This window comes from Entelurus aequoreus, linkage group LG12 (genome assembly GCF_033978785.1).
Source record: "Entelurus aequoreus isolate RoL-2023_Sb linkage group LG12, RoL_Eaeq_v1.1, whole genome shotgun sequence".
Taxonomy (NCBI): domain Eukaryota; kingdom Metazoa; phylum Chordata; class Actinopteri; order Syngnathiformes; family Syngnathidae; genus Entelurus; species Entelurus aequoreus.
The window spans coordinates 26852838-26875968 of NC_084742.1; the positions used below are offsets into that span (position 1 = coordinate 26852838).

The 23131-nt window shown below is 38.3% G+C and overlaps 1 protein-coding gene across 1 annotated transcript; it reads right to left on the bottom strand.

The window, feature by feature from the left end:
• Nucleotides 1–3811: 3811 nt before the first annotated feature.
• chrnb1 (cholinergic receptor, nicotinic, beta 1 (muscle)) lies at nucleotides 3812–22729 on the bottom strand. Its single transcript, XM_062065366.1, has 11 exons — nucleotides 22538–22729; nucleotides 19582–19715; nucleotides 16741–16785; nucleotides 16549–16658; nucleotides 11862–11970; nucleotides 11631–11775; nucleotides 8187–8372; nucleotides 7893–8116; nucleotides 7401–7579; nucleotides 4207–4354; nucleotides 3812–4133 (listed from the first exon to the last, which is right to left on the bottom strand). The coding sequence occupies exons 1-11, from the start codon at nucleotides 22596–22598 to the stop codon at nucleotides 3996–3998; spliced, it is 1479 nt and encodes a 492-aa protein (XP_061921350.1). The 5' UTR covers nucleotides 22599–22729; the 3' UTR covers nucleotides 3812–3995.
• Nucleotides 22730–23131: the final 402 nt, after the last annotated feature.

The window sequence follows — 23131 nt, forward strand, 5'->3', positions numbered from 1 at the left end:
GAGAGGATGGAATGTGTTTGTACTGGGAAGTCTTTGAGGCAGGCACCTGTTGGTGCTCACCAATCTGAGGTTGGGACAGTGGGTGATTGGGGGGTGGGGACTGGGTGTTGTGGTGTGATGGGGGAAAACTAACAGTGGGTTATGGGCTAGGACAATTGGGATATTTTTGGGGAGGAGTGCACGTCAGCGGTGTGGAGGCTGGACAGTAAAATGTGCAGAAAAAAAGAGACCTGATGCATCTAAAGTCAAGAATAACAACTTTTCAAATGTAACATAGATTTCGACAGATTCTAGAATACAAAGTAATACCTAATCATTGACTACACAGTGGTACATCATACTTACGACATGTTTATATTATAGAGATAAGCGCTGTCTCTCCGTTCCAAGCAAAAATTGTATTTAAATATTTTTAAAAGGCATCTTACATGTTAAATTTGTGCTGTTTTATGGAGGCCAAGCACACATTAAATTGGTTTTAATTCATTTCAATAGGAGACGTTGATTTGAGATACAAGTAATTTGAATTACAAGCTCTGTCACAGACCCAATTAAGCTCGTAAATTGAAGCATTACTGTAACCAGAGAGCAATTTTGAAGTGTATATTTAAGTCACAATAATCAGACTAATATGTACATTTTGTTGATATATATATATATATATATATATATATATATATATATATATATATATATATATATATATATATATATATATATATATATATATATATATATATATATATATATATATATATATATATATATATATATATATATATATATATATATATGTATATATATATATATATATATATATATATATATATATATATATATATATATATATATATATATATATATATATGCATATATATATATATATATATATATATATATATATATATATATATACATATATATATATATATATATATATATATATATATATATATATATATATATATACTATATGTTAGTTTTTTTTTACCTGACATCTTTTATTCCTTTCACACAGGGAGTGAAATTAATTTAAACATGTATAAGTTATGGTGTGAAATATTTATGAGTAAAAGACACCAAGAAGGTGTAAGATTCTATTAAATTTGGTTCTTCCGACTCCTTTTCCGATATTTGAATTGTGCAAATGTAACCATGTGAGGTTCCTTAATGTAATTTGTAATACACATCTGATACAAACAAATCATAACCATTGACATTTACATTGACTGTCAGAAACAGGGTACAGAAATGTGACCAATTGGGTTTTAACTATTGGGGTTTAACTATTGGACTGCAATATATTTTACCAATGCCAAAATGGGTAAAAAAAAGTTTTGGCCTGCAACATATTTAAAGAATACGCTGCTTACAAATTACAATGTTATGAGAAAACGATGAAATATTGAATATTACAAAATATGTCGTACAGTGATATACTCATAATGGTCCTTGGCCCATCACAGGCAATTTTATTTAATTTTTGTACAACATTTCTAAACCGAAGATGATTGATTGAGTTTGAGGTTTGAGTTTTCAGCGTAGAAATGTAATATTTATGTAATATTTATTCCTGGTAACAGATGCCAGCTAGCTTAGCAGTGTGCTAGAACGTTATATGGATAACATGCTTGACTCTCTGTTAGGGGTTAGTGTTGTGTGGTTGTGTGTGCAGGGATGGAATGCACACGCATTCTTTTAAACTTTGGACCCCCTTTTTATGTGGGCACCACAACCGATGATAGTAAAGACACAAATATGTACTTTGGCTTTAGGGAACGCCTTAAAACCATGACAGGACTGACTGACGCTTGTTTCTTCCCCGGGAAGTAAAGAGCTCAGAGGTGTTCTACTGGATATTAATACATCACCTCCTCCTCTCACTACATTTAACTTTCTGTCCCATGCCAGCTATCGTCTGTTAGGTCAGACTGGCCCCCCGTACCTTGCCGTGGTCAGGGTCTCCAGCGGGAAAACATAAACAGGCCATAAATCAGCCACAGGTTGATCGTTGAGAAAAGGAACATGCCTCCAACTCGCCCCGCCTCGCTGGACCCTCAATGACACAGCCTCCTTGTGGAGCAGTCAAGATGGCACTCTCTTGGCCTTTCTTGAGCTCATGTTTGCACAGGATGCCAACATCGTCAGCATGCTAAAGTTGATGCTAAGGCTATTCTGTTTTATGTAATGGTAATGCTTTATTCCAGACATGCAACACGTTACATTAAAGAAAATTTCCAACACGCAGAATTCACTGGGCCAAAAAGGAATAGGAAGAAGCTGACCAACAATGTGCAATAGAATGTTAATACATAGGTTAGCACTTTTTTAGCACATAGCACTTTAGCACATAGCCCTTTAGCACATAGCAATTTAGAACTAAGCACTTTAGCACACAGCACTTTATCCATGAGCTCTAGTGCAATGCACACTGGTACTTTATCTTTATCTCCATACTGTAGATTTTATGCCTACATCAAAGTGCCACCTATGTCTATCAAGCTCCATGTTCTGATGTTTAAATGTTAGTTGTCCGGTTGTGGTTGTGTCTGTGCTTGTGTTTTTGTTCTGTTGTTTTTGTGTATGTTAAGAAATGATGCACTGTTGAACCTTGAACCTTGATGCAGAGCTTATTTTAACCAGCTCACTTTTTATGTTTGAACGTCACCAGGGGATGAAAAAATAGTAGACAATGTTTAACAAGAGTACATTTCTGTGTAAAAATGATGAAGGAAGGAAAAGTGTTGAAAAAATAAAATACAATATAAGAACGTAGGAGTAAAATACTGTTTGTACAATTATTAAGGAAGAGGAAAATAATAATAAAATGAAAAATTATTAAGTAGTAAGAGTAGCAATAACAAAAGTGATTAAAAATGGAAAATATATTATGTTAAATAATAATACATTAAAGATGAATGTGTAAATGCCAAATTTATGACAAAAAATAAAATGTATTTATTTTACTCATGTATTATATACTAATAGTTATATTATTTTATGTATTTTTGAAATTAATAAAATATTGACTTGATATTGTTGAACTTGGCATACATTATTTAAATAAAAATAAAAATTGTATTAGTCATTATTGTAGTTATTTAACATATTTCCTTGTAATCCAGATGGCTTCAATAGTTTAGTTCCTAAATGCTAATGTAATATTACATGTTGTGATTTAAAGAGCTGGGGTGTGTGCAAAAGTACTCAAACTAAGAACTTTTTTTTGTTATTTGGCAGTAAAATTATTCAAAATGCAGGGTCAATGGGGGGTATTGATTTGAAAATGTTTAGGATTTTTCAAATGCATGCATAATCCCACATAGGGGGAATACCACGTAGCTGGAGCCTACCCAGCCAGTTGCGTATCAAAACATGTGTTGCAAAATGTATTATATTGATAAAATATTTTGGTTGAATTCCACTCTTTATTAAAGTATATATTAAAAAAAACACACACACAATTTGCAGGCGTATGTGATTGGCAAGGGGGGTGGAGGGGTCGCCTATACTGAGGGAATTCCACGGGCAATTCACAGCTGCAACATAAGAATAGCCTACACGCACAAACACACGCAAGTGCTTTAAATACAAAGAGGATTAGTTTGGGCACAGGAATATCCATAAAGCATGTGACACACACTGTGACACATTGAAATGAAAAGCACGAGTGGCTCATTATGGCATCAGCTGGGCCTCATGTGTTTATTTGTTGACACCACGTCGGCTTATTTATGCCACGTTCTCCAACTGAAATAAAAATTACATTTTAAAATACAGTATGGCTTTTTCAACATATTATTTAATTGTTGCAGAATGTTTGCTACAGTAGTGTGAGTCCATGAGCCTGTAATGTAGTCTACACTGTGGCAACCTGAAGTTCTCAAGCCTGGCTGCTCATCTGTGAAGAGTCAAGATGTTCATTCATTTGCATTTATGTTTATTTGTGCTGCCACACAGGACATGAGTTAATATTATAAATCTTACATTTTTTTTTAGAAAGGGTCAGTAGGTGCACGGTTGAGGCTGGCCTTAATAAAAATAGCCAAGGTGCCCACGGTGGTAAAGATGACAAAAATCCAGAGAAACATGCGGTCCACCACCATGGCCACGTACTGCCAGTCCTCCTTCAGCTGTGGAGCATTGGGGAGAGGGTTAGTTAGGAATTTCCCGGGAAATAATGAATATTACTCAAATAAATCTTACAGCTTCATAATCCTTCTCGGCTTGCAGAGCCTCAGCAATGTACGTGATGGCATCAATGGCTGATTTGAGTTCAGGGGGCAGCGATAGATAGCTGCTGGGCCCATCGATGTACTTCCTCAAGTCAGATGACTTGCCCTCTGCTTGGAACCTGAGGATGTATGAACAATGGCACTCAGCATCAAGGGTTGGAATTGGGGGTTAAATCACCAAAATGATTCCCGAGCGCAGCCACCGCTGCTGCTCACTGCGCCCCTCACCTCCCAGGGGGTGGAACAAGGGGATGGGTCAAATGCAGAGGCTAATTTCACCACACCTAGTGTGTGTGTGACTATCAGTGGTACTTTAACTTTTTAATACAGAACATAAGGAAGTTTGTTTTGTTTTAGTACAAAAGTTGGCCAACAGAGGGCAGTGTGTCTCCAGCCAGCACACCCGAGTCTGGAAGGAAGGACCTGCTTGGTATTCACTGCAAACATTGAAAGGGTTTACAATGCAGTGCTGGTCCTGTGACCTCAGTAGTGAAGAAATGCTCCTCAGATGGAGTTGGCCTCGCAAGACTTCCTCCTCCCATTCCTTCCATCAGGGCTGCAAGTAGCACCTCAGCGAGGAGTAAATTACAATTCATTAAACTAATTCAACTAAAACCGGCTGCGTCTGGTGCCAAGACATGCACTAAATCCAATTAAGTGTGCGTGTGACTTGGGGCAAACTGCTTCCTCATCAAATTGCTCTTATAGAACCAAACCGAGCTGACCTTTTGCTCATTAGTGCGTTTTATTTTTTTTAATTTTTTTTTTACAATAATTAAAAAAGGGGAGCTGTGCAAAAATTCACAGTACCCGTAGTTATTTTGACAAAAGAAATATACAGTGATATTTTAACTAGCAACCTCTCAGACTGACTTTTTGGCGTTGATATAATTGTATACAACGGTTATCGACATAGCTAAAGTCGAAACTGAAACTTACAAAGTTACTTGTGACTTTAATAAAGTGTTTTTTAACTTGCAGCATTTTGTTTACATTATTTTTCTTCATTTGTGCATATTCTTTTTCTTTTCAAATGATCTGTTATATAATTATCTAACAAACTTTTTTTATTAGTGCTGTCAAATTGTTATTTTTTTAAATCAGATTAATCACACTTTTGAATTAGGATTAATTGTGATCAAAGTATACATCCAAATACTTGCTTACATAATTTAGATGAACCTAAAAACAGATTCAAATATTTGGACACAAATGCTATTTTATTACCAGAATGTGGTACAAACTTTTGTAAATATATTTTACTTGAATGCACGTCATTTATTTGATCAAAACTTGGTAACTGTTTTATCGAAAGCCTGTCGGGGTTTATTTTACAGTGAAATTTGTCAGTGAGCACATTGGACGGAGTCTCCTTAATAATATTTACACGTTTTTATTCTTTTTAACATGTCCTGTCCAGCCACTCAGGCAAATCATACTGTCGATGTAGATGCCCATATCTGCTGTACAGATTTACTTTTTGCAAAAGAGAAGTGTGGGATACTTCTATTGTTGCCTTATTTGCATTTGACTTTATAAAATGGATATATTTAATGTTTGGCGCAGCTGGACTGGAGCAGGAGGGGGTAGAAAGAAGAAGAAAAAAGACAGAGGGAGAAATTGCAGGGACAAGAGGAGGATAAGACAAAAGGAGACAACAACAAAAACAACAACAATAACAACAACAACAACAACAGAACAACATCAGCAAATGTGATATGTACAAATATGATACCAAAAATTATAACAAAGAACCAGGTAATGAAGTAGATAGTAATAACACAGAAATGCACTACAAAAATTGAGAATTAAAAATACCAATAGAAATAGCACTATTGATAATGAATAATAATAGTATTTACCTCTATTATTAACATTACAATCGCTTCAAATGCAACAATACATAAATGTAATGAATACTTGAAAGGGGTCAGGGGGGAGGAAGAGGAGCGGACTATATTAACCTTATAGATTGTTATGGTAAAAAATAGGTTAAGCTTCAGCACTGTGCTGTGCTTCTACCCAGTTTCCCCCGGGGGAGGGGTGGTGGGGTCAGGGGGGAGCAAAACGTTAATATATGTTTGATGAACTGTGATTATATGCATAAGTTTATGTATGCATATGTGCATGTGTATGTACAGCATGTATGTATGTTTGTACAGTGAATGTGCAAGTGGATGTATGAAATGAGCCCTCAAAATAAATTATATAAAATAAAATAAAAAAACTATACATGATTAATGCAATAACTTTTTGTGTTTAAGCGCATGAGTTTAGTCATTATTTTTGACAACCCTTATTTTTTTTTAACTTTATAATATTGTTATGTGTTTTGCCTACTGTACAATAAAGCTTTCCTACAAGTGCAAATAGGTATTTCAAGTGGCTAATAATTTAAAAAAACCCCACATAAAACAAGCAGAAAACAAAAACAAATTGTATGTATAATCCAGGTCAATACTACAATGCTTTTATATTGACGTTTATTTTGCATATAACACAGGAAGTCACATTTGTCTGGACCTTTTGAGCCTTTTTAACTGTAATGTACATATGTCAATGCTTAGCTGCTTAGAAATATTGACGAAGTTAACATCACTGGATGTATTTTTTCATAGAAATTAACCCTTTGGATCACAAATTGACAAAAGTGGTCTTTGTATGTTGACGTCTACTTAAAAGGGACTTATATACAAAACCAACTTTTCTGACCTGTTGATTTTTCTGTATTTGGGATCTGGACAAGTCGCCACCTCATCACAGGGCCAACACAGATAGACAGACAACATTCACACTCACATTCACACACTAGGGCCAATTTAGTGTTGCATATAAACCTATCCCCAGGTGCATGTCTTTGGAGGTGGGAGGAACCCACGCAGTCACGGGGAGAACATGCAAACTCCACACAGAAAGATCCCAAGCGCAGGATCGAACCCAGGACCTTCGTATTGTGAGGCAGACGCACTAACCCCTCTAGCACCGTGCTGCCCGGAAAGGAATTTATGAAACTAAATTAAGTATATAGACTTAAATATAATACAAAGCTAATTACAAAAGGGTTAGCACTGGGTTATCTCTGGTCTACCCAGCATGCATTGCACTTCGTAAATGCAGTTACATGTAACTCTGAAAGCCTGGATGTTGACCCCTATAGGGACTCACCTGTTGGGATTGGGAAACAAGATGGATCTGTCTGGCTTGCGTATGAAGTACTCATCCGCTCCCTTGTTGATGGCCAGTGCCTTTTTCTCCCGCTGGACGGGCAGCATTTCAAAGACAAGGGGCATCTCCACTTTGGGGCGCAACATGCACAGGTAAGGGGGCAGCATGTGGATGAAGATCTAGTGGGGACAACAAGGAGAAACATTTGTGTGAGGATTTATGATCTTAACGAGGAGCAATTGGCCTGCAGTTGCCTGTAAGAACCATTTGTCAAACTGTTGAATTTAAGCAGGGCGAAAACCCATGAGAACAACTCAGAGGTTGAATGATGTGCTTAAGGGCAACCAAGTGAGGTGATCCATCTCTGCTGACCTTCAGCATGGTGCACACTCAAATAGTGTGGGGAAAGTTATTTAAAAAGGACGCATCTAAAGGAATTTCAAGAGGAGAAGTCAAGTGCTTTGGCATACAGGTGTGGTTGCTGGTGCTCACCTTGCGGACCCACAGGGGCATCATGTGGGTGTTTGGGGAGCGGTGGTGGAGGTTGAGCACCACCACACTGAGGATGACAGAGCAGGTGACCAGGATCATGGTGAACATGATGTACTTGACGATGACGGGAACGCCCAGCGACGTCTCGGGAATTTTGTCAGCAAGCAGCAGCAGGAAGACGGTGAGGGTGAGCAACACGTTGATGGACAGGCCCATTTTCTCGCCTGGGAGGGGAGGAGCAAGTGTAGCAAACATATTGTAGCATGAATCAAATACATTTTGAGGGGGTCATACCTGCGTCGGGCGGCAGGTAGAAGTTGAAGATGGCGATGACGGTGATGAGGATGCACGGCAGGATGATGTTGATGACGTAGTAAAGCGGCTTCCTCTCGATGATTAGGTAGAAGGTCATGTCCTCGTACATGTCTTTGTTCATGTTCTTCCTGCATGGCTTGTGTATGATGTGGAACTCGCCACTCTCTGGAGGCACAGCACAAATACAAGTTTATTAATGTTTATTTATTCATACTGCCTGTCCTCATTAGGGTCCTGTGTGAGTTGGAGCCTACCCCAGCAGTTGGCAAAAACCTTGGACTGGTCGCAGGGCACACACAGTAGAAACCGTGGAATGTGGCCCACCTCCACTGTGTTCTTTTTTTTCTAAATTTAAGTTGACATCGGCATATACGGACACGCGCCTTTCTCGACATGCAATCTGAGACCGAAAGCGGTAAATTATCTAGTTTACTATACTGTTAACTTCATAATCATCACTTAGCAGCATGAAACAACAACAGCAACAAAACTGTCTCGTTACATGCAGGGGTGGATTGGACACCCGGAGTACCTGTAGTTTTCATTATGACAATCATTATTGTAAACAATCTGTACCAAACACACCAGGGATGGGGGATATGGCCTAAAATCTATGTTGCGATATACATTGCAGCCTCCTGCGATAACAATATATATCACAATATCTTATTTGGTATGTAAATCATAACAGAACCATTTAAAAACAGGTTACAAAGGCTCCATTTCTGGGTGTATTATTGTGTCAAAACTATTAGTAATCTACTTGCTAGTTATTGTTATAAACCTGCAGTGTCTGGTTACTTTCTGTTGTAGCATGTTTCGTTCTACACTTCTATTAAAATATACTGAGCACTTACTGTTCTGTTTTTTGGATAGTTTACAGTAGTTATAGGGGATACTACAAATTTGGGTACCGATCCATTACCAAGTAGTTACAGGGGCAGTATTGGTCATATCAATGCTGAGACTAGTACTTCAAATTTCCAGATCATCTCAATGATTACATTTTTGAGCACGATAATAATCAGACAAAAACACATGATGGCGATGTAACAATATCAACTAAATATTTAAATTGTCTCCTACTATTGGCTGTAATTTAAATAATTTGTCCTTAAAGTCCACCTGCGTCCAGAGACTTAATTTCCTGAATTTGCAAACACCATACTTGCCAACCCTCCCGTTTTTAGCGGGAGAATCCCGGTATTCAGCGCCTCTCCCGACAACCTCCCGGCAGAGATTTTCTCCCGACAAACTCCCGGTATTCAGCCGGAGCTGGAGGCCACGCCCCCTCCAGCTCAATGCGGACCTGAGACTGAGTGGGGACAGCCTGTTCTCACGTCCGCTTTCCCACAATATAAACAGCTTGCCTGCCCAATGACGTCATAACATCTACGGCTTTTAGAGAGTAGAGTGCACAACTGCGCACACAACAAGGAGACGAAGCAGAAGAACGAGGAAATTACAGACATGGCGACGCCGTCGACGAGCAAGATGAAGAAATACGCTTGCAAGTTCCAAAACGAATGGAAACAAGAATTTCAGTTCATCCAGGACAGTTCGAAGGGGAAGGTGTATGTTGCCTGTAAATTTTGTAGAACAGACTTCTCCATTGAACACGGTGGCCGAAATGATATACGCATCTGCTTTTGGCGGTCCCCAGATCCAGGCTAAAGACCAGAGGGGACAGAGCCTTTTCCGTTGCCGCCCCTAAGCTCTGGAACAGCCTTCCCCTCCACATTAGGTCAGCCCGGAGCCTGGGGGTCTTCAAAACCCTCCTTAAGACCTACCTCTTCTCGCTGGCCTTTGACCCGAGCTGAGTCCGCCCACTAGGCCACCATTTCTAGTCCCCCCCCCCCCTCCCACCCCTTCGCTTTAGTTGTATTTTTCAATTTGTAGCACTTTTATTATTATTATTTTTTTTTATTCTGCAAATTTTTTACAACTTTTTATTCGACCCCTTTTACCGTATTGCATTTGCATTATCTTGTTTAGCACACTCATTGTTTATGTTCTTTGTTTTTTTTTGTTTTTGTTTTGCTTAGTTTTTTTTTTTTTTGTTGTTGGTTTTTTTTTGTTTGTTTTTTGTTTGCTCCATGCTTTTTTAACCTGTAAAGCACTTTGGTGCAATCTAAAAAGTTGTTGAAAATGTGCTATATAAATAAAGTTGACTTGACTTGACTTGACTTGACTCATCAGGAACGGAGAAGTTAAACAGGACAATACTGCCATCTAATGGATAGTCACCGGAACACTGAAATTCAAGTATTTCTTTTATTTATATGTAAATAATATATATATATATATATATATATATATATATATATATATATATATATATATATATATATATATATATATATATATATATATATATATATAGCTAGAATTCACTGAAAGTCAAGTATTTCATACATATATATATATATATGAAATACTCGAGTTGGTGAATTCCAGCTGTAAATAACCACGCCCCCAACCACGCCCCCCGCACCCAACCACACCCCCCCACCCCCCACCCCACTCCCCGACCCCCGACCAAGCCCATTCCCAGGCCAGCCGGGAGACATAGTCTTCCCAACGTGTCCTGGGTCTTCCCCGTGGCCTCCAACCGGTCGGACGTGACCTAAACACCTCCCTAGGGAGGCGTTCAGGTGGCATCCTGAGCAGATGCCCGAACCACCTCATCTGGCTCCTCTCGATGTGGAGGAGCAGCGGCTTTACCTTGAGCTCCCCCCGGATGACAGAGCTTCTCACCCTATCTCTATGGGAAAGCCCTCTTAGAAACTAATTTCGGCCGCTTGTACCCGTGATCTTGTCCTTTCGGTCAAAACCCAAAGCTCATGACCATAGGTGAGGATGGCAACGTAGATCGACCGGTAAATTGAGAGCTTTGCCTTCCGGCTCAGCTCCTTATCCAGCATCCGCATTACTGAAGACGCCGCACCGATCCTCCTGTCGATCTCACGATCCACTCTTCCGTCACTCGTGAACAAGACTACGAGGTACTTGAACTCCTCCACATGGGGCAGGGCCTCCTCCCCAACCAATATACAGTGCATTACTGTAAATTGAAAAACGGTACCACTGTTATTTTTACCACACAATTCTGGTGACTGGGCTGCTACTTTTTTGCCTCAAAATCCATGTCTGCTGTTTTTACTGTGCATTGCTGTAAATATAAAAATTGTACAGTAAGTAAGGTTGTATTTTTTTGGCGCTGGGTGAGCCCATTTTGGGAATCCTTGATTTAAATAGAACGGTGGCTAACGAGTGGTAAGCACGTCACCCTCACAGTCTGGAGCTCGGAGTTTGAATCTCCATTGGAACGTGATTGAAGTCTCTTTGGCTTTTCCTTCCTCATTCCCAAAACATGCATGTTTGGCTATGGTATGTTAATTATGTGGTTGTAACTTCCCTCACCACTGAAAGCTTCGTCCAATTGGATCTCCTTGATCTCATTTCCTAGTAAATCCAGGGCATACTGCAACTCTATCTCGGTGGAGTCGTACGTGTAGGAGCGGAACTGCATGGTGCAGTTCTGCCAGTCAAATGGAAAATATGTCACCTGTGCGAAGGAATAAGACAAATTGAAGGTCCATCTGAGCAGTATCAAAAGAGGAGGTGTTAAAGACAGTGGATGCAAATGGTCACCCTAACGCTGCAGGAGCTCAGGTAGAGTGCAGGTGGGGTCCAGGTCACTCTTCCATCGCTGTAGGCCTGCACATGCACATGGAGCGCCACATCGAATACGCCATCATTGCTGCAGGTCAACAAAAACAGTGCAAACTAAGAAAGCACTAGGAGAGTACAGACCTCCGCCTGCTCCAAACTCCCAATAGTAAATAATCCTAAGAAAAAATCCTTGTGAGGGATGTGTGAAGTAAACTTGTGACCTCTAGTCTAAAGGACCATAAGGCAACCGATTAAAATCCTCAAAAAATATTGAGGATGATCAGTCAATACATTTTAAATAGTACAACAGAAGGAACACACAGTACTGTATTTTGTGGCAATTATTGATACATTTAGAAAAACACATGTTTATTAAACGCATCATCGGCCTAAAAGAAGTTGGTGGTAACTGCAGATTACTGACAGTCTGTGAACACATCCCCAGAATGATTTAAGCAATGATAGTACATTGGCCAAATAAAGGGGTGTTAAATGTACAGCATTAGTTTGCTAAGTATATAAATGAGCTGAATTTTTTGAATTAAGGAACTGCTGTTCTAAATATGTCCACTGGATGTCACAATAGCAATTCTTTGTATCCCCTGCCTCTAGAGCATGCATTACTTCGGAGGGGGTGGAGCTATGTTTCGGTGTTTGGATCCGGTTACGCTGCTTATTAGCAGTGTTCTAAAAATTACTTTTGAAAAGTAATCAATTAAAGTTACTCGTTACCTTACCAAAAAAGTAATTTAATTACTAACTGAATTACTATTTAATAAATGTAATCAATTACTAGGGAAAGTACGTTACTTAAAAAAACCCAAAAACTTCAAATATCTGGCATATGCATTTGAGAAATGTTTTATATCTTCGCTTCGCTGTCTTGCTCTTCTGAATCTTTTTACCCTATTGTGTTACCTGTGCTCAATGAAGAGATTCATATCTTCTTGTCAACAAAAGGGGTATATTTTGGATGGAAAGTTTGTCACTTCAATCATGGATTTGTTGTTCAATATTCCTATTGTGTACGTGTATTGTTGTCTGCTGTGTCACAGTGTGATGGTGCCTCTTCCTATATGATATCAAGTTAATTTTAGTGAGGTGCTGCTTGTTGCATTTACGAGTAAAAATATATGCTGCACTTATGGCGCTGTTTTGTTTTTGACATGGAACCACATCAAAAGTAGTATGCCACCTTACATCAAGTTATCGCTAACGCCCTTGTAACGGACCTAAAAGTAATTAATTACATTACTCATTACTAGTAAATGTAACGTTACTAACACCGTCATTATATAACGGCGTTATTACGAACACTGCTTATTAGCGATAGTATACACAAGGTGGATTGTTAATGCCTTGATTGTCAAAGTTGTTTGTAAAGTCACCTGTGACATTTATATCCAAATAAATGCTTTTGATAACCCATACATTTCGTGTTGTACTTGTGGGCGCACATAAATATGCTGAAATAATATGTATCCCTTCTAATTTCATGTGTGATTAATGAAATTAGTCCAAATTCACAAGTTTTGTTGTGGATGATGCTACATATGTACAGAATAAACAACATGCTCTTAGTACATCAGGTGAGGAAAATTTGTAAATTACATTAATAATTAGAGTTTCTGCTAGATTAAGAAATAACACCAATGGGAGCAATTTAAAACTCTGCCAAACTCAATTACACTTGTTTGACTGAAGAACAATGTCCCATCATTTATCCATAAAGTATAAATAACGACAAATGAAGATGAAATATAATTAACCGCAACATGTAAGTGTCAACAAAAAACCCCCAATACATTTTCAAAATGTGTTTGGCCTATTTAAAAAAACAACAACTCTGTAGTTGTCTTTATTTTTTAGTTACTATGCAATGATTTTAGCAGCCCAGCCCAATTGGGAATAGATTTTTCTCCGTCCGGAACTAAAATGAGTTTGACACCCCTGTATCTAAAGTGCAGATATGGTGATACTAATATGTCAAAAGACACACATTTAAGAATTTAACTTCGTATCAAAACGAACTAATTTAAACAGAGAGCTCAGCGCTGCACTTTACTGTAGTAATTGACTCTGCAGTTGGCACTAAACGAGAAAAACGTACTGTTTCAATAATAGGTTTTCTGAATGAAAACGTGAGTGACAGAATGAAGGTAAAGGACTCCAATGAGTAGAAAGAGCCACTGCATGCTCTCCCAAGACTGCCACCTAGGGGGTGAACTAAGAAGAAACTTTAAGACAGATCACTGATGATCGACAAAGTCACGCCTCATAAAGGAAGTAATAATTATTATGGGATGCAGATGGGTTCAACGTGTCCAGGAAGAAGTGCAACTGAAACCTTTTAAACCATTTTGAAACAAGACGGTGATTCAGTGAGTCGTCAAAATCCGGCCGTAGCTTTTTGAGTTATGTTGCTAATTAACTAACTATACCTTGTGAAATAAATACAAATTAAAATAACTAAAGAGTGTACTGTTTTAAAAAGTAAAAATAAAAACAATCACATACTTGTGTGGAACGTAATTTTTGGAGCATTAGGACCCTGGGGCAGACAGCAGACCCCTAGTCAGGGCTGGCGATTACCACTGACAAGTGCAGAAGTTAATTTCAATTGATGAATTCCACAAGATGTGAATGTGTAAGTATTTATTCAAAAGTGTTAGCTGCTTAACTGTTGATAAGTTAAGGAAATGTTACAGTGTGGTGTAGTAATTTTAGGTATCGTATGTTTGTTGCCTGTTTGTAGTTACTGGCAATTTAGCTATCGATCAGCTGACCTTAGCTCATTATGGAAACAATTGGGTAAATGATAGCTGTCATTTCATTTGCATGTACTGTAGGTTCACTGATTAAATTGACAGATTCTTCAGGATTCTAGAAGGTTCTTCATCTTCAGTAGGACAAGAGCAACAGCAGCTGTTTGGCGGAGGTAGGTAGGTACAGCAACAGGTCAAGATGGTAAAATCTAATAAAACCATCTTTATTTGTTTTAATATGATTGCAGTATTTTCAATTTGCAGCATTTCTCGTCGATTTGTGTTTTATGGTGTTTGTGTGTTTTTGGATAATTTCTACATTTGGATGTTGCTGCGTTTGTTCCTGTTGGCCACCATTAAATTAAATAGTGTATTCTACCAATATAGCCAGATTCCTCCAAAGCCAGTGGTGTCAAACTCATTTTAGCTCGCAGGCTTCATGGAGGAGGAAAATCTATTCCTTCGTGGGCCGGACGGGTAAAACCATGGCATAATAACTTAAAAATACAACTACGACAACTTCAGATTTTTTTCTCTGTTTTACTTCGGCCCAAAATAGAACAATTACTTTTTGAAAATGTACATATCACAAATATTTCATTTGACAAAACAAAAAAGTTAGTTGAAAATTCTGAGGAAAAAATTAGTGCAGTTTCAAAAACAACATGGAGAACACAATGAACTTAGACTTAATCTCAGTGTATCTACAAAGCAATTAAACTTCAAGTCACTGCCCATCTATGATTGAACAAAAACCAACATAAAGCATAACTAAAAACTCTTCTATGTATGAACTAACTCAGGGGTCCCCAAAATCTGGCCCACGGGAAGTCCCAAGTTAAAAAAATAAAAAAAAAATAAAAAAAAATAAAATAAAATAAAAAAATAATATATATATATATATATATATATATATATATATATATATACAGTACATATATATTTATATATATACAGTATATGTATATACATATATACAGTACATATATATTTATATATATACAGTATATGTATATATATATATATATATATATATATATATATATATATATATATATATATATATATATATATATATATATATATATATATATATGTATATATACGTATATGTATATATGTATATATATATATACACACACACAGAGCCCGGCCCCCGGCCAAATTTTTTTAACCAATGCAGCCCCCAAGTCAAAAAGTTTGGGGACCGCTGAACTAACTCATTTGTCATTTTCACATATTAATCCTGTGCTAACTCAACAGACCATACAAACGGAGGTAGAAACTATTCAATAGGGTTGAGATACTGCTTGCCTTCTAGGCATCACTGTGTATCGATAGAAAAATAACAATTGTGAACAATTTCAACAAACCAACAAAAAAAACTTAAAAGACTGACAGTATAGCAGTGAATCACACACTGTTCACTTTCTTTAAATTTGCACAGAAGACACTCATTTTCACAGAACTATATCAATATGCAGTGTCTCATGCAGCATTTTAAGTGGGGTTACCAATTGTTTATTTTACGTTGAGTCGCAGCCTCGCTTTACTATGCACCTCTTGCCTGGTGTCAAAGCGCTTTGAGTACCTTGAAGGTAGAAAAGCGCTATACAAGTATAACCCATTTATCATTTATTTATTTATTTATACTTGTTCGCCCCGGTATAAACCAGTTACTTTTCTAACAGAATTGCTTTTGCGACATCCAGTGGACAACTTTAGAACAGCAGTTTCTTTAACTGTAAAATGCAGCTCAATTTTACACTTAGCAAAGTCATCTCGCGGGCCGGATTGAACCTCAGGCCCACGGACCGCATGTTTGACATCCCTGTCCAAAGCCATTAGTGTTTGGAGATGTTTGACAGGAAGTAGATTCCTGACATAGCTTTTCGCCTTACTTGTTGATAAGGACAATATCCGGCAGCCACACCTTCGCCGCAGGGATACGCAACACCTTAATCCCGTCATGCTCTTTGGGATTCCATGACAGCCGGTGGTCTGACCATTCCTGTTTATAAAGTTTCATCTAAAATGGTGTGTTTGTGCACAGTTTTATGAGTGCTGCATCTGCTACAGTCACACATTCTTACCAGATTCATGACAACAATGGTGCTCATTTCTTCATTTTTCATATTCTGAAGGAAAACAAAAGAAAAGAGAAGCTAAAAATACATACGCAACATATATTTATTAGGGCTGTCAAACGATTAAAATATTTAATTTTGATTAAATGCCTTTTGTCCATAGGTAACTCAAAATGAATCGCGATAATTGCAGATGTATATAATTTTTCATCATTAATAACTGTACCCTAAACTGATAATTTTCAAGTTTTAACACCATAAACTGACAATTAATTTGCTTGAAATGTGTTTTAAACTTTATGCTATTGTAAACGGCTCAACACAGAAAGGACAAACATGATTTAATAACCATAAAAAAAAAAAAGCCTGGTGTGTGTTGGTGTCTTGCCATATTTTGTATTTTGTAGAAATACAGAATTTGTATTCCTGCTTTAGGAGCACTTGGATTCAGAGAAGAAGCTACACTTGCATATTTAAATAACAGATTCACGCATAAATAACACAAAATGTGGATTGTTATGATCATGCTTTGATTGTCAAAGATGTTTGGTAATACCCATCCATCATTTTCTACCGCTTGTCTCTTTTGAGGTTGCGGGGGGCACGAGCCTATCTCAGCTGTAATCTGTGATAGTTCTACCTGAATAAATGCTTCTGATATTCTGTACATTACATGGTGTACAAGTTAATGGCCTTTATATTGCTGTGTGGCAATGTTTGAACCTTCCCTATTAATTAATCAAATGTAATATTCAGCCTGCTAATCATTTTGTAATTGAGAACTCTACCAGAATGTTATAAAATAATCCCCCGCCCCCATATTCTTCAACTGATGTACTAGCATTTCCTTACGTGCAAATATCACAAAATAACATTACAAAACATCTCTGACAAAACAGGGATGGGTACTGTTCACATTTGAATCGATTCAGTACCTGGGTAATCTATACAGGTACTCTATACAGGTACTCAACGGTACCAATTTTTGATACTTTTGTGTGTACATGTGGTAAAAATGTTTTGTGTAGTAATGACATTTTTAAATGTTTAAACGTAACACATTTATTCCTCTTTATCGATCAATCATCATTATATCAAAACAATATCCAATTATTTGTATGATAACATGTTCTTCAACATAAAAACACTTAACTACAACAATTCAGTGTTATTTTCTTGGTATTGCACAAAATAAAACTCCGGTTCATGTACTCCTTTCTTTTTCTATCTGGAAAATATGTGCTTGGGGTCCATGGAGGCAATCAAGGCAATTAAGTTAAAAACAAATGAGCAAAACAGGACGGAGTGAAAATAAAGACCAATTATTTTTATCAAGTATCAAGTATTAAAGTACAAATGAAAGTGTAGCAAAAACTTTACATTAACAATACAAAGAACAGTACAAGGAAACGAGCTGATTGTAACTATTGAGAGTTAAAAAGTAAAGCTAACATATTCTTCTACAGTAGGCTTTTTACCTGGAGCATACGTAGAGGATGATGTCGTTATCGTCACCAAATGTTAACGCTATTTATTTCCCTGTGTTGTTGGCTGCAGCCGAGTCGCTAAAGGTGCCAAATGCAGGAGTTGCAGCCGTACATCTAACTTGGCTGCACTCTTCAGCCATGACAAAAATCCTTTGTTTAACCAGGTGCTCCCTCAGATTGGAAGTATTCCTGCTATTTGCCTTGTTTTTGATGTTACAAATATTGCAGCGAGCATAATCTGCATCAGCATTGCATTTGGAAAAGACGGACCACACTTTACAGCATTTTCTATTTGTCATCGTTGGGTTTTTGTCATGAAACATTGATGGATTGCAAGATTACTAAGAGCATATCTGCTTTGACATCGCCTGTTTTCCTCTCAAGTGGAGCAAGTACTCGCCACTCGCATGTGCTAATTCAAACAGACGTGACGTCACGTCACGTGCAACCCAGGCACCGAAACATGGCACCGCTGGATCTTAGGTGAATCAGTGCCCGGTAGTACCGGCTGGTTTCGGTCGGTGCCACAAAAGTATCAGATCTGGCACATGTCCCTATTGACAAAGCATGATCGTAATGTAAGACATTTTTATTTTTTAAATGTAGTCAAACCGGATGTATAGCATAGGGCTTTTATTTTGAAGCTGGAAAAGTGTGTGATTGGTTTGAGAAAGTGTCTGGACATGTTTTGATGTTGGATCGACTGTTTGCAATAAAAAAAGTTTCCTTTCGACTTCCTGCCGGCCGTCTTTCATTTCTGTTGAGCTTTTATGTCATCTTACTTACTAAATCAGTCACAGTAACAATCTAAATGTTATGTTGTCACTGCACCTTAACCGTAATCTGAACATGGAAATGAAGTACCACCCACCTCTGAACGACGAGTGCAGCAGGCGTTTGCTACAGTGGTGTTGCCTCTTCTCATGGCAAAAAAACAGTCCTTTCTTGTCAGGAGAACAACTTGCCATGGATTTGAACCTAATGTTTCCATAAGGTAGCCTTTCCTTTTTTCATATCTGCTTGCTATGACTCATCAGTAGCAAATGAACTGCAGCCAAGTTCCCCCACTCTGGCATGGTCAAAAAGGAGTGTGTGCTTTAAAATGATTGCCCTTATTGAAATTTATAGTTAACGCGTTAGTGCGTTAACTTTGACAGCCTTAATATTTATACATAGAAACCTAAGCCTGGATGTCTATTTAAAACACAGTCAAGAATGTCAGCAGGACAGCTGGCACCAAGTGGGGGACGGGAAGCTTACTGGAACAGCTTATCTTATATTGCTACATGAGAGCGGGACAACAACAATCACTTCTTTCTCTATGCTTTATTAGTGTTATTATTTTTGTATTGTAACTCACCAGCCCAACCAAGGAGGACAGAGTCATGCCCACTCGGACCACCACTCGCTCCTCAGGGGTGTGAGCAGGTCGAACCTTAAGATTATAGTTGGTGAAGACCTCCTTCGTCAGAGCCTGCTCCACATCCGCAGCTCCTGAACAATGACACGTAACAAGATTTAGTCCACAAATTTGCTCCAGCATATATTTTTAGCCTATTCAAACACAGTGATGGAAGGAATCAATCAACTGAGATCCCTGGTCATCCGCCTGAGAGACGGGTGTGCTGACGACCCAGCTAAAAGCCTGGGCTGGCTAATTTGGCAGTCAGCACACTCTTGAAGTCGTCGTAGAGTGACCGAGTGTGTACGTTACACATTACGCAGCCACACTGGCTGGCCCCCGTTACACTCACCGCTTCAAACCTCACTCTCATCCGGGTCACGGCACCACTGTAACCCAGATGGTTTGGCCGCCTACCTTTATCCAATTCCGCACGGTGACGAGAACCCTGGTCAGCATGCTTGCCTTTCATGCGGATGACCAGGGTTTGCGTCCCTGTGCGGAATGTGATAAAGGCAGGGGGCCGAACCACCTGGGTTACAAAAGTTTCCAACAACAAACTAAACCAGCACCATGTTTAACATGATGGCAAGACAAAAATGCCATACAGTACATCATGAGACAAAGACCATTTGTCACTTTCTGTAGTTGTGTGGTATATAGGACACTGTTAATTAAATGGGTCCACTTGGGATTGAAGATTTAATTAGCATTATCTTGTATTCAGAGCATTTTAATGTCACAACCTGCTCAAAATAATCTGCTTGTGTGAGGTTAAACAATTTAGACCATTCACATTTTCAGTAAAGTTAAGTGACTTTTCCCTCAAATTTAAGATTGTTTTGGTTTCCACCAGACAGAAAGGTGACTGGGGTTCCAAAGGAACCGTATATCGGACAATGCTACCATGCTGAGTGGATCCTGAAAGCACCACAAAGGTCCCCCCAGCTGTGATGAAACACAACCAGTCCTGCCCTTCTGGTGCCAACACCTCGTCAAGATCCAACCATGGAGTAAGTAACCAGAGTTTCTTGTTCTATGACAAGCTGAAGCACTGCATTTGAGCTGCTTTGATAAATCAAAAGACCCCAAACAAAATCAATCAATCTGTAATAGAATATTCGCAATCTAATTAATGTATGCAAACTTTATTCTTATTCAAATGAATATAGCCTGCCAGATTGTATTAAGGTCATCTGTAAGGATGAATTTCGTTAGAATTTTATCAATACCGTTACCAACATCAATATTCCTTTTTGATATCAGTATTCATTAATACTCTTATCTATACTATATGTAATTGGTGTAAATAAAGATGTGAAAAAAATGCGTTTTATTAGCATTTTATCAGCACAAGAGGTTGTACACCACCAACATCATGTAACATCTCACAGCAGGGAAGTCTTTATCAACAACTGCTTTTTAGGTCTTAAACAAGACAACTATTTTTGCAGTGCAAGGTGCAATACAGGTATGTCGTCATCTTGTAAAGATCCCACAGACCCATCACTGTTTTTGTTCATTACAATTACACTCAGCTGGAAATACTCTTTATGTATAGCATTCATGTGCAGAGCACATACCTTTTACATGCTACATCATATAAAATATACACTAGAAATACAATCAATTAGCATGTTAAGTGGGTGTGCATTTTAGCAAGGTGTGTTTTGATTCCACACAACGCAATGGAGTGACATCAGACATTAACTCTTTTAGCGTGCATGACTTTGAGGGACTTTTGAAGAGGAAATATTGTTGCGTTACATACTTTTGTGTGGTGTTGCTTCCTTATTTGTCATTATTCCATGCTGAATATCAGCTCCTACCCATGTTGTTTTTTATGCGTAGCAGCGGCAACTGAAGTTAATGTGACAGCGGGTCATAATCATGATGATCCCCTGGATTAAAAAAAATATAGACGGCTGTATCATTTGTCCAGAATCTTAACTGTCTTCCTCGATCGGCCCAATTAGGAAACGGTACCAAAAAATACAGGGGGTACTTGGTATACATCCCTAGTCATCTATACATAAATCTTTAATTCATGTCCATAACATAAACGCTAATGGCTAATTAGCACAACCATTTATCCACGAAACATTTCACTATGGCCATCATCTTCATGTTACTACATTATGTGTACTTGCCTGAGGGTTGCAGTTAGCACTTTGCTTAGCTGTAAGGTCGTGAATAAAACAACTTGTTGAGATGACAACTTGATCCCTTCTTTTATTGTTACATCGAGACATGACACTGCAGACTACACTTTTGCTTTTGCTAGTCTCTGTTTTAGAGCAACAAACTTAACAGTATATATTGCTACTTGTCTACATGTTGAAGGAGGTGAGATAGCAGCAAGACAATCGCTTGATTCCAAGACTATTACATTTAGTCCACCCTCCACCACTGAAGTATAGCTGACATCAAAGACATGTGCAGTCTGGATCATTTTGTGTTTTCATGCGCTCCAATATGAAGGACTATTGGCATAAATCACCCCTTTTGATCCAAATGAAATTTCTATCCTAAAGTATGTGATCGGGTCAGAATATTCCGAATGGCGTGTTTACATGAAGCATTTTTATTCCGGTTCGGCTTTTAATCTGATTAAATGTGTCCATGTGCACATATTTTATATGTGATATACTTGCACGTGTTTGCTGTTTATGTTTTTGCTGTGTATATTATTTCACAAAAATGCTTATTTGGCTGGCTTGACCAGAAAAGCTCGGTCATTTCCTTTTAAATAAAGGCAGATTGTGTGTGAATGTTGTTGTACTTGTGGCATTCATATTGAAAGTATAGCCGGCGTTCTTTAGTTGGGCAGCTCCAAAGACCAGGCCGTTTGGGATGGCACCACTTGTGAGTTGTAAGTAGAAGACATGCTACATGGCTGTGTGATGTCTCTTACCTCCCAGTGCACTCAGGCTGCATACACAACATGCCAACAGGAAAATACTTGAGCTGTTCATAATGACGGGAAGAAAAATTCCGGACAAAATAGCTGGCTTCTTAGCCAATCCGACGTCTTTTAGTCTTATTTCTACTTTGTGGCAGTTTACAACTGATCTTTACTGTGAGTTCATTCCGAGTGGACTGTTGTCTGTCAGTGAGGCGAGGCGGGTCAAATGCTGTCTTCTCCAATTACGGCCTACAAGGCGGAGGGGAGGGTATGTGTCAACTCCACACCCTTTCAGGATCATAACTGCTGTGGTCTGTGCTGCTTTGTTTTGCCTATCTATGCATTCCACGTACAGAGGTTCCCTGCAAATTTGCAGCATTCAGCATTCGATTCAGAAGAGTCTGATTCAACTATGAACCTCACGGTTGAATGGTCATCCAATAAACCCCACTTGAAGGCAAGTTGAGTACCAGCAGAGGCCCCCGCGTACAGCGGGTGTGTTGGAAGAATAGGTCGATTGCGTTCATCATGTCTTCTTTAAATAGTGAAAAATTATTGTTTGCAGAGAAATAATAGTTTGAGAATAAGAGATACCTCTTACCT